The 12544-nt window shown below is 37.0% G+C and overlaps 1 protein-coding gene and 1 long non-coding RNA gene across 2 annotated transcripts in view; one reads left to right on the forward strand and one right to left on the reverse strand.

Moving 5' to 3' along the window:
• LOC122461119 overlaps nt 1-12544 on the reverse strand; it is a 38749-nt gene that overhangs the window by 16493 nt on the left and 9712 nt on the right. The gene's annotated exons all lie outside the window — the stretch shown is intronic.
• MYPN (myopalladin) overlaps nt 1-12544 on the forward strand; it is a 114867-nt gene that overhangs the window by 15847 nt on the left and 86476 nt on the right. Inside the window, exon 2 of the mRNA XM_043519324.1 lies at nt 2375-3319. Within this exon, the coding sequence (XP_043375259.1) occupies nt 2376-3319 (944 nt within the window). The 5' untranslated portion in view covers nt 2375. The remainder of the gene's footprint in view (nt 1-2374; nt 3320-12544) is intronic.

Here is a 12544-nt window from a genome sequence, read left to right on the forward strand (position 1 = left end):
TATGGCAGGATGCAGGTAAAACACACAGCAGCGGACATACAATTCTCCCCCAAGTAGTTCCGTCACAAATTTAATTAACACATTTTTTAACAAGTTTCAGCAGCATAGAAGCATGTCCTCTGGAACAGTGGCCAAAGCATGAAGGGGCATATGTTTAGCATATCTGGCACTTAAATACCTTGCAATGCTGGCTACAAAAGTCACATGCAAACATCTGTTCTCACTTTCAGGTGACATTGTAAATAAGAAGTGGGAAGCATTATCTCCCATAAATGTAAACAAACTTGTTTCTCGTAGTGATTGGCTGAACAAGAAGTAGGACTGAGTGGACTTGTAGGCTCTAAAGTTTTACATTGTTTTGTTCTAAGTGCAGTTAAGTAACAAAAAATCTACATTTGTAAATTTCACTTTCATGATAAAGAGATTGCACTACTGTACTTATATGAGGTGAAATGAAAAATACTATTTCTTTTATCATTTTACAGTGCAAATATTTGTAATAAAAATAATATAAAGTGAGTACTGTACACTTTGTATTCTGTGTTGTAATTTAAATCAATATATTTGAAAATGTAGAAAAATATTTAATACATTTCAATTGGTATTCTATTGTTTAACAGTGCAATTAAAACTGTGATTAATCGTGATTAATTTTTTTGAGTTAATCTCGTAAATTAACTGCAATTAATAGACAGCCCTAGTAGGAATAAATTCAGAGAGTTAAATAGCGATGTCCCCCAAGGGTCTGTATGGAGACCTATCCTGTTCAACATATTCATAAATGATCTGTAAAAGGGGATGAACAGTGAGCTGGAAAAATGTACAGACAGTACAAAATTATTCAAAATAGTTAATGCCAAAGCTGACTGCAGAGTTACAAAGGAATCTCATTAAACTGGGCAACAAAATCGCAGATGAAATTTAGTGTTGATAAGTGCAAAGTAATGCAGATTGGAAAATATAATCCCAACTATACATACTAAATAATGGGGGCTAAATTAGTTGTTACCACTCAAGACAGAGATCTTGGAGGCATTGTGGATAGTTCCCTGATTCACTCAATGTGCAACAGCAGTCAAAAAAGTTAACAGAATGTTAGGAACCATTGCAAAGGGATAGATAATAAAACAGAAAATATCATAATTCCACTTTATAAATACACAATATGCCCACATCTTGAATACTGAGTGCAGTTCTGGTCAGCCCATCTTAAAAAAGATATATTTGAATTGGAAAAGTACAGAGAAGAGAAACAAAAAATAATTAGGGGCATGGAACAGCTTCCATATGTGGAAAGATTAAAGAGACTGGGACTGTTCATCTTAGAAAAGAGATGACTAATTGGGGATATGAAAGTGGTCTATAAAATCATATTTTGGTATGGAGAAAATGAATAGGGAAGTGTTATTTACCCCCTCACATAACACAAGAACTAGGGGTCACCCAATAAAATTAGTAGGCAGAAGGTTTAAAACAAGCAAAGAGATGTACTTCTTCACACTGCGCACAATCTGCTTGTGAAACTCATTGTCATGGGAAATTGTGAAGGCCTAAAGTATAACTGGGTTTCAAAAAGAATTAGATAAGTTCATGGAAGATATGTCCATCAGTGACTATTAGCCAAGATGTTAAGAGACACAACCCTATTCTCCAGGTGTCCCTAAGGCTCCAACTGCCAGAAGCTGGGACAGGATGACAGGGGATGGATCACTCAAAATTACCCTATTCTGTTCATACCCTCTGAAATATCTGGCACTGGTCACTGTTAGAGACAGAATACTGAGTTAGATGGACCATTGGTCTGACCTGGCATGGCCATTCTTATGTACTTAATATATTATTTTCTATGAGTTTTCAATGAAAAATTGCCATTAGAGTGTGTTTTAACCCCAAAAATTGACTTTGTGGGGTTATACACTTATTGACTCTCAGTGATTTCAAACCAAAGTTGCTCAGTTTATAAGTACCATAAAGCTGTTTGTTTGTTTTTTCTCCTAATTGTCAGTCCTACAAATTCAGCATCAAATCTAAAAGTCAAAGCTGTCTTGCACATAGTCAACCATAAAGGCTTTGCAACTGGAAGTTAGTTAACAATTCTCTTGACCTATTACCTGGAATAGAATAGTTCTGCAAGTCTAAGAGGAGTAAAAAGTAATAAAAACTGATTTTAGTTCACAAAGTCAGCAGATCTGACTCTGAATATACACAAGAACAGGTCTATTTAATAAAAAGAGCCCATTTTTAAAAGAACATTTTTAGAATAGAAGTACAATTTAAAAACTTTGTGTTCTGCTTTTCAGACGCATATAATTCTGTGCTGGTAACTAATATACTATTGATGAGGTGTGGTCCTATTTGTCCTTTTTGTTGACAGCATGCAAGACAACAGTTTAGAATCTTCCACTTCAATATCTCAACTTCTGAGAGAGAGTTATTTAGCTGAAACCAGACATCAAGAGAACAGTGAAAGAAGTAGATCAGAAGCATCTCCACACACTTTCCATTATGGCAGTACTTCTGGGGCTTCAGAGGAAGTAGCTGGCCAAGATGACCTACCAGATCTCTCTGCCTTTTTGAGCCAAGAAGAATTAGATGAAAGTGTAAATCTGGCAAGACAAGCAATTGATCAAGATCCACTTGAAAAACAGGATGAGCAACAGACACGTGTACATTATAGCTCTGATCAAGTGAAAAACTGTGGAAAAACAGTTTCAAACAAACAAGTGGCCCAGTCCACAGTTTTGCCAACTTCAGACAATGGTCTCCACTCAGACTTTTGCCTGGATCATGTCACAGAAACGAAAGGTTCCAAAGAAAGCACTCAGGATCTAAAGAAACAACTGTTTGGTTCTGAAGCAGAATCCAAAAAGGAATTCCTAAACAAGGCAGCAGATTTTATTGAGGAGCTTTCTTCACTTTTCAAAGCACATAATTCTAAAAGAATAAGACCTAAAACGTGCAAAAACTACAGGAGCAAACTTGAATCTAAAAATAAGGCTGCTCAAGAAGATAGCCCTAGTTTCCCAAAGCTGTCAGAAAAGAGAGAACGACCTTCTATTCCAGTACCTCAAGACTTGGATAATAAAGCAGAGCATATACTTGAAAAAACAAATGATCAACAGGAGGAAAACTTGGAAGCTATAAATCAATTAGAAAGTACAGACTTAACAACAGAGGCAGCACCCACATCTTTATATTTTGAGGAGCCTATTGGACAGCCACCACGCTTTACACAAAAGCTGAAAAGCAGAGAAGTTCCTGAAGGAACCAAAGTGCAGTTGGACTGCATTGTGGTAGGAATTCCAGCACCTGAAGTCAGGTAAACATATTCAACTTTTGCCGTTTTGTATTTCATAATGGCAGGTGGATGTGTTACACTTTTAAGATGGTTTTGTATATATGTTTTAAAAGTTTGTAGCAGAAATTCTTTGATCTTGGTTATTAAAATTAATTAGGAAAAACAATTGCTTTCTTTAAATCATCCAGAGGGTTGTTGCTGTTAAAACTTAAGACATTTAGGGGGCATGCTTTTTCTCTGAATTGTAGAGGAGATACCTGTTAAGAGCTACACTTCTGTAATTAGAAAATGTGTTATCTCCTTTCTGAGAAAGATTTGTTCTTTTTATGGGAACTGAGTGATTAATCAAAGTGAACCAGGTGAAAATAGGTATATGCATGATGCTTGTTGCTATAGTTTGAATGCATTTGGGTTGAGTAAGTACAGGATTGTATGACCAAGAGATTTTCACTAATAAATGCATAAATATAAATGATGAGAAATTAAAAATCCCCTCTTCAGTTATTACACTCGGAGCCAGGAACTCCTTAATTTTAATATAGGGTCTGACAAGGATTCCCTCTGTAGCCTTGGGAAAGTCACATAACCTTAGTGTCTTCAACTGTGAAATGCTTTAACTAATCACTGTTTGTTACTCATGTGGTTGGACAGCTAAACCATATGGTATAGTTTCTGCCTACATCTCAGGGGAATGTCAAGGATTAATTAGGTAATGTTTGTAAAGACCTTTGGTGATGAAAGGCACTATAAAAGTGCTAAACATTATATGCCAGGGACACAGATTGGGAAATAGTTTATTAAAATGCTCACTTTTACCTTCAAATTCTCAGATTTTATTGGTGTTTCTCAACCTAAACTTGTTTAAAGATAGCCCATAGATTAAATGTGCTCAGTCACCTGGGTGCAACCCCAGTGACTGCAATGAGGATGCATCACAGTGCCTGAAAGGAGAATTCAACCTATCCACTAATGAAAAGTCATGCTATTTACTTTTATTTCTCAATTAATATTGACAGTATCTTAAATAGCCCAATAGCTCAGACAGTCATCTACAATTTTCTTCATAGTTTAGAAGTCTCTTTTAAAATATATTGCTGGGTCTTTCTTGTATCTTCAGAGTCGCCATTCCCAACTAGGTTTATCATTTCTCTCACAAGAATAACAGGCTTCAGCATCAAGACATCCCAAGATTTTTGTAGTAAAAAATCTTTGTCTTCCACTCTCCCAGCTTTTTTCCCCAAGAATTGCTACTTCTCAGAAAGAAGCAGTCACGGCAGCACATTCCTGTAATAAGGACAAAGGAATGAGCATCTACAAACAAATCCTTTGGTTTTGGCCATGTTTCAGCTAAGAGAAATCCTTCCAAGAAGACAAGAAGTCTCACAATGTATGGGGCTCCACTCTTATCTGACACTGCCAGATCATTTTTATTCTTGGTGAGCCTAGCTTCTGAACCCCTAACCAGGCCACAACCCATGGTGCCACAAAGAATTTCTTGCTAAGTTTCTCAATGGCAATAATGTGCCCTTCCTCCACAGGAGCTGATTGTTGTTAACAGAGGAGGTAGGGGTATATTGTTTCTAGGCTGAAATCAAAGGGAAACATCTTAATGGGTAGCAATGTGCATTCCGTATGTTTCCTGCCCAAACTCACTGCTCGGATTAACAGTTTCCTCTGAGCCTTTCTTTGTACTCCTCTTGTTCAGCCTCCATCATCACAAATGCCAAATTGAATTCAGCTCTTTGTTTGGTAGAAGAGAAAGAGGATGAAAGAAGATAGTAGTGTAAGGGAGTTGCTTTTCCTGAAGAGATTAAAGGGGAAACATTGCCAAGTCCTAGATACAAATTCCCTACTTTGAAGAAATCTCTAACTTCTCAGATTCCAAAGACTCCGGGGCTGACTTGTCCAGGCACTTTGCCTTCGAGGATCTTTCCTATAATACATTTTAAAAAATTCCACAAGACCTATACTGACTCACACTGGGAGCCAGACAAGTGGGTCCTATGAGATCAAACCCAGAGCATAAAAGGTTTGAACATCTCCCTGAAGCAGGTGGAATTAAGGGCAGGGATAGAGGAATCCCAAAGAGAATAAAAAAACCGAGGAGCAGCCAAGCTCAGGAGAAGCTTTGGCTCAGCAGTAATTTCTGTTACTAAACTAACCAATAACAGTAAACACTAGGAAGAGGCTAAGTTTGTTCTGTGTATGTGTGTGAGTTTACAGTGTGTTAAAGAGCAGATTGGGAACACCAGCTGCTTGCAAAGGGTAGTCTGGTTTTGTGTTAATAGTTTTTGTTAAGGCATAATGCAGCATTTGGCCTGTGAATCCCACATCTCATTACCCCTGTAAATGGGCAGTAATAAACACTGGGCATGGGTGAAAGGAAAATCTATCCTGAAAACCAAGAATACTCTTCCATCTTCCAGGTTCAAACCTAGCCAAGATTATACTTTGTGAGAACTGGTGAGAGCATTATGTGGTATTTTGTGCTGCTTGATTGTATCTGTCTATATTATATGTTTCCATATACAATGATCCAGACTCACTCATAGTCATTGGTTCCAGGAAAAAATAAAATCCGAAAATAATTTACTTGTGGACCAACTTCCAACAAGCTATGGGGACTTGAGCATACAATTCACTAAAAATATTGGGTATCTTTATTGGGTGTATAGAGCTGTCAATGACAGTAAAGAAGGTATCTTGTTGCCTGTAGATGCTGAAATGTGTTGACCATGGATTACAAAAAGTATTGGAGATCAGCCTACTTTGAGGGTAGCACTTTTTAAGAAGGTGTGTGGTTGGTTAATGTAATGGCTGTGAAGTTATGCAAGGAGGAGACAACTATATTCTAATAGCCAAGAAAGACAGATACAAAAGTCAACAGCCTGTGGAAAGCAGGAATTTATCAGCAGTTCATGAAGCAGAGCTTAATGCGGGGTTCATGGAATGCTTGTCCCTTCTCCTAACCTTGCAGAAGCCCCTCTCTGAATGCTCAATTGCTTTAATAATCTATGGTTAGAGAAGGGCAATGGCTTCTCTCCAAATCATAATTCACCCCCCATCCCTGCCCCACACACACTCCTAGGCCTGTAGGACATTCTGGCACAAGTTAATACAAGAGTGGGTCAGTAGTAACTCGCATTGGTCCTCCCACTGACCAATGGAAGGTAGTCAGGAATGAGGGCATGGATTGTCATGTTGGATGTGACAGCATGGCTTCTGATGGAATATTTGGGTGGCAAAAAGGTAATTTGTTTCTATGGTACAACCTGGGTCTTAAAAATATACCCCTACAAAGACTATTTCAAAAACTGTGTAGAAGAGATGGTTCAAACTACAACCTTTAGTCTGAGGTTTGGATACAAGCTATTGCCTGGAATCTATAATTCCTGAATCCAAATACCAAATTTGAATGAATCTGAATTGAAGGAAGTTTTGATTTGTACTTTGAAACTCCAGGTTTAGAAGTGCTTAGTTCCATCATGTTGGTTTGATCTATTAGAGTTATTCTGACCTCATTTACACTGGTGTAAATCTGAATAACTCCACTGACTTCAAAAAAGAATGATTGTCAACACAAATTGTTGTTTAAACAGGTTCCTTTTTTGATTCATAAACCTGTGATAAGATAGTATTAAGAAAGAATAGAAACTAACTTTATCATTTGACATTCGGTTCACATTGCTGGTATCAGCCATCTTGACAGAATGTACTGGCCTTCTGCACACAAAGTGGTGGAACAGATTTCCTAGAGAAGAATGCCTAAAAGGAACACAGTATCATGGGTTGTCTGCAGCTACAATTTTGATTTATGTTTTTGCTGGGCTTCAAAGCAAATGATAGTGATCCTTCTTTTCCAAGAATATGCATGTGGGCATTTGAGAGTGCATTTACTTTTTGTAGCCACTATCTGAGGTAAATGTCAATTAACTTTTAGCAGATATTGGGATTGCAATGTGGGTTTTGTTATTACTGATTTACTTTTCACGTTAGCCTGTCATTACTGCTGCAGAACAAGCACTTTTCTAAACAAGTAATTTAAATCCAAAATGTTATCATGATTTCAGTGCTTCTAAATCAATGAGTTTCAGTACCGCAGAGAGATGGGTGCAAAGAATTTCCATCAAAGACAGATGGATTAATAGGAATAACTGCTACCAAATGGTCAATAGTAGCAAGAAATCAGACAGAGTCTAGTTCTTTTGACTCAATGGCAAGATGGAAGAAGTCAGAGGTTTGAAATAAAATATCCTGATTATCATATTAGAGGCTGGAGTCTTGAAGTGAACCTCTCATCCCTGGGACTGCCTGAATGATTTGAGGGGTGGGCACTGGAAGTTTCCTAAGGGATCTGATTGGAAATAGTAATGTAGGGAGGGGAAGCTGTCTACTCTATGACAACTAGAGCTGATTAAACTATTCATTATGCATATGATTCAATGTTAATTTAGCCACTTATTTGCCTAGTGAATTATTCATACAGTGATGATTTTCTTTAAATATATTTGTCATTTGTAAATTTTTGCTGAATAATTAGAGAAATAACTTTCAGACTATGAGAGACAAGATGGGTGAAACAGACAAGCTTTCAGACCTGAACAAGAGCTTTGTGTCTCTTGTCTCTCTCACCAACAGAAGTCCATCCAAAAAGAGATATTACTTCACTCACCTTATCTCTCTAATATCCTGGGATCAACACAGCTATAACACTACAAACTTTCAGACTATGAGTTGTTCATAAACTGTTCACTTTGACTATTCATTGTTTCCATTGTGTGATGGAACAGCAAAGATACATGATATAATTTCTGCTTTGATTGGCTGACGAAAACTCTTTTTAAAGGATGAATAATGAATAGTAAATAACATACTTCAGTATGAATTTTCAGACAAATAATCATTTGTGCTAAAATTTGCCAAACTTTAGGATTCACAAATATTTTCACAAATGCCCAGCAGTTGTCTGAACACCTATTCATAATAAATAATACAAATCCATGGATCGTAGCAAACCAAACCTGGTATTTTTGTTTGCAAAAGTGTCCATTAATTTTTAGAAAACTATTTGACCAGCTCTGGTGAGAACACTTAAAACATGTTATTATAGCAACAATGAGGTATCAGGGAGACAACTTTTACCCCAGAAAATATATACAAATAAAATATGAGTTATTTGATGGCAACAGAATTCATTTGTAAATTTCCCTCTAAACCCAAATACAAAATTCCCTTATTTAGCTCAGCTTTTATATCTGCAGAACCAACTGAGACATCAATAAAAATCATTCTTTTAAAATTACATTTGTACAGCAATATTCAGTATCCACTTGTTGTATCTACTAAATTATGGCAAGAACATACAAGAGCACATTAATAGAATCCCCATCCAGTAGCTGGGCACATTATTTGTGAATCCCATACATTAGTGCAGAGGTTTGTGTCAATAAGCAGCAGCTGTACCAAGTGAAACAAAAGGGAATCTACCCCTGACTAAGACTGTATAAGTTGTGCTAACTTTGGACTTGTCTGCATGGTATCAGCATAGTGTGGCAAGTGAGGTGTGAATCTGCAGCATATGAGCTTGCTGCACACTATCTCACTACATGGACCCTCCTACAGCAAATTAAAAGTTCTGTAGTGTTCTCTGAAATACTGCTATTTGAAATGGGAATATGGCAAAGTGCATTACAGAACTCCCAGTGCGCTGTAGTAAGGTACATACAACCAGTTAGTATGCAACAAGGTCATGCATTGTAGATTCACATCCTGGCTTGCTGTATGCTAACTCATTGTGTAGACAGGCTCCTTGTCTCAGGTGTGAATCGCTTTTGAACATGTATCTCTTATTTTTTAATGGTATTGATATACTGCCATGTATTTGTACCTGATTTGACAGTGCCACACTGTATGTGGTTAATTCCATGTGCAGTGACTTGTTCATGTGTTTGTGCTCATAAGTTTTAGTTACTATATGTGTAAACAGAGTGCAATGTGATGAAAACCTAGGCTTTGTTGCAGTGTCATTTCTCCATTCCATTTTCAGGTTTTACACTTGTATAACATGAAACTGCTTCAGAGTAGCAGCCGTGTTAGTCTGTATTCGCAAAAAGAAAAGGAGTACTTGTGGCACCTTAGAGACTAACAAATTTATTTGAGCACAAGCTTTCGTGAGCTACAGCTCACTGTTTACTTCAAGCAAAAGGGTTAATAATCCAGTTACTCCCTGTAAATGATCAAGTTTCTTTACACTCTGTTTGTTCAGCACTTAACTTACTGTTTGTAAAAGTGGCATTGTAAGAATATTTGTACATGTTATAACGAAGGACTTACCTGATATTTTTAACATAAGAACATAAGAATGGCCATATTGGGTCAGACCAGTATCCTGTCTACTGACAGTGGCCAACACCAGGCGTCCCAGAGGGAGTGAACCTAACAGGCAATGATCAAGTGATCTCTCTCCTGCCGTCCACCTCCACCCTCTGACTAACAGAGGCTAGGGACACCATTCCTTACCCATCCTGGCTAATAGCCATTAATGGACTTGACCTCCATGAATTTATCAGGTTCTCTTTTAAACCCTGTTATAGTCCTAGCCTTCACAACCTCCTCAGGCAAGGAATTCCACAGGTTGACTGTGCGCTCTGTGAAGAAGAACTTCCTTTTATTTGTTTTAAACCTGCTGCCCATTAATTTCATTTGGTGGCCCCCAGTTCTTATATTATGGGAACAAGTAATTAAGTTTTCCATATTCACTTTCTCCACTCATAATTTTATATACCTCTATCATATCCCTGCTTAGTCTCCTCTTTTCTAAGCTGAAAATCCTAGCCTCTTTAACCTCTTCTCATATGGGACCCGTTCCAAACGCCTAATCATTTTAGTTGTCCTTCTCTGAACCTTTTCTAATGCCAGTATATCTTTTTTGAGATGAGGAGACCACATCTGTACGCAGTATTCAAGATGTGGGCATACCATGGATTTGTATAAGTTGTATATAGATACATTTATATATATAAATATAAATATATATATATATATGTATTTATAGATACATACGTTGTATATAGATACACTTATATAGATAAGTTGTATATAGATACATTTTTGTATCTATATTTTAATGTTGCATTTATAATATTGTAATTTTTCTTTCTAAACGAGAACTCTTACACTTAGTGGATGTAACATAGAGACTTGCAAAATTAAATTAAATAATTTACTGTATTTTAATGCTAATTATGTAACTGTAATTACAAACTACAGAACTGGCCAAACCAATCCCACTCAGTGTCTTCTGCAGGAGTTCTCTCTGAAACTTGGACAACAACCATCCAGGGACAGGAAAGCTATTTTTAAGAGCAATTTTACAAAAGCCATTTGTAACACAGTGCCCCTTTGTGGATCATCATCAATAAGGAATGAACCCAGGACCTCAGGATATAAAAGTATGAGCCTCTACTGCCTGAGCTAAAAGATCCTGCTCTGTCAACCAAGGCTGCAGCAGACTTATCAACCTATATCTGTAGCCCAGCAATCACCATTAGAGGGGGACCAAGCACTATACTGAATGGGTGGAGGTCAGATGATGTTACAGAGATAAGAAGTTTAGATACTAGGTGAAATACAAAAAGAGCAGAAGTCCGTGATTGGAATTTGGATGTGTCTGACATTCATAAGTCAAACTGAAAAATAAAACACTATGGAACAAATTCAATGGTGATGTAAATAATAGTGTAAATCATGTTGGGTGGAACTGGGCCAGAAAACGGATGTAAATGGTAAAGTAGTGTAATCTACCAACTGGGCAAGTATTTGTGGGTAATCAGTGAGGGACAAAAAGATGGGTGGCACAAGAAGCTCATTTAAAATAGTGGTAAGTGAGCCTCTGAAGATTTGATTGTTTTGATTTGGATACTTATCCGGACCCATAAGCCCACAGGTGGCAAATGAGGCAATGCCTCAGGAAGATTTAAGAAATTAAGCACATCACTAGGTGAAGTTGGTTAAGCTCATCTACAAAGATGTTTCAATGTATCCAAACTTTATCCCTTTTATTTTATATCAGTTTTATGCAATGCCATAAAAAAAGGAAAAATCAAAGAATGACAACACAAAATCTGGTTATACTGACCCCAAAACTGAGTTCACAGCTACAGAGAAACACTTAGCTTATTATTATTTAACATTTATGTTACCATTTATATTATGGTACATATACCATTTATGTTATTTACCTAGAGGCCACCCAAGATGCAGCTTCATTGTACAAGGCATTGCATGAACACATAGAAAACGACTGCCTTGCTCCAAAGAATGTATAATTTAAAAAGTTAATTTGAATTACAATTTAACCCCTGCCCCCAAAAAACTCTGAAACAGTAAGTCACATTGACTTTAGCTACAGGTCAGATATACAATAGGCATTTGGGGTGAGAACCATTAAATTCTTTTCATGGAGCTAAAGGTTGTGAGGACTTCTCTCCATGCTTCCTTTGCAACTCTCTCTTTTTTTTTAATTGTTAAAGTAGTAGGTATAACATACATCCTTCCTATTGGTGGCAGATGACCCCTCCTTATCCGCTCAGGCTAAGAGGGGTCTAAATTTTTTTCCAAACTGTTTGGCTCATCTCTGCTAAGTTAATTTTACTTATGAATCACATTGCATGATTTGGCACACACAACCATTCTGTAAGTGTCATGAGGATTTGAAGTGCTATAAACAGGCTGCATGTCATGAAATTTCTATGAGAGCACTCTCTAACATACACACAGATAGCTAAAAAAGGTTCATTTGAGCAGTGCTTTGTTTAAGAAAATAGATCTGTGATTGATTAATTTGTAGTTAAATTTAAAAGTCATATAATCTCCATTAAGTTGAAAAATATTTCTGAGTTTTATAAAAACTCATTTATTGTCTTTTATCTCTTTAAGCCATGGGGCCAAACTTGTCTTTGATATAACTCCATTCAACTCAGTGGAGTTATGCCAGGGATGAATTTGGCCATAAGTGTTTGACGCTGGTTGGGCTTCATGTGAATCTGACTTGTGTAATGGAACTATCACTACAATTTGTGGCAGGAATAAATGTTAGTGACAGAGAGTATTGATACTTTAGTCACGCCACGTATCTCAATGTCAGTACTCCCTTTATAACTAACATTTCATTATGCAGCCATGGACAGTATTTCAATGGTAAGAATAAAATGTTCATTAATAAGGATTATGTCACAATCTGACATT

Source organism: Dermochelys coriacea, chromosome 7 (assembly GCF_009764565.3).
Source record: "Dermochelys coriacea isolate rDerCor1 chromosome 7, rDerCor1.pri.v4, whole genome shotgun sequence".
Taxonomy (NCBI): domain Eukaryota; kingdom Metazoa; phylum Chordata; order Testudines; family Dermochelyidae; genus Dermochelys; species Dermochelys coriacea.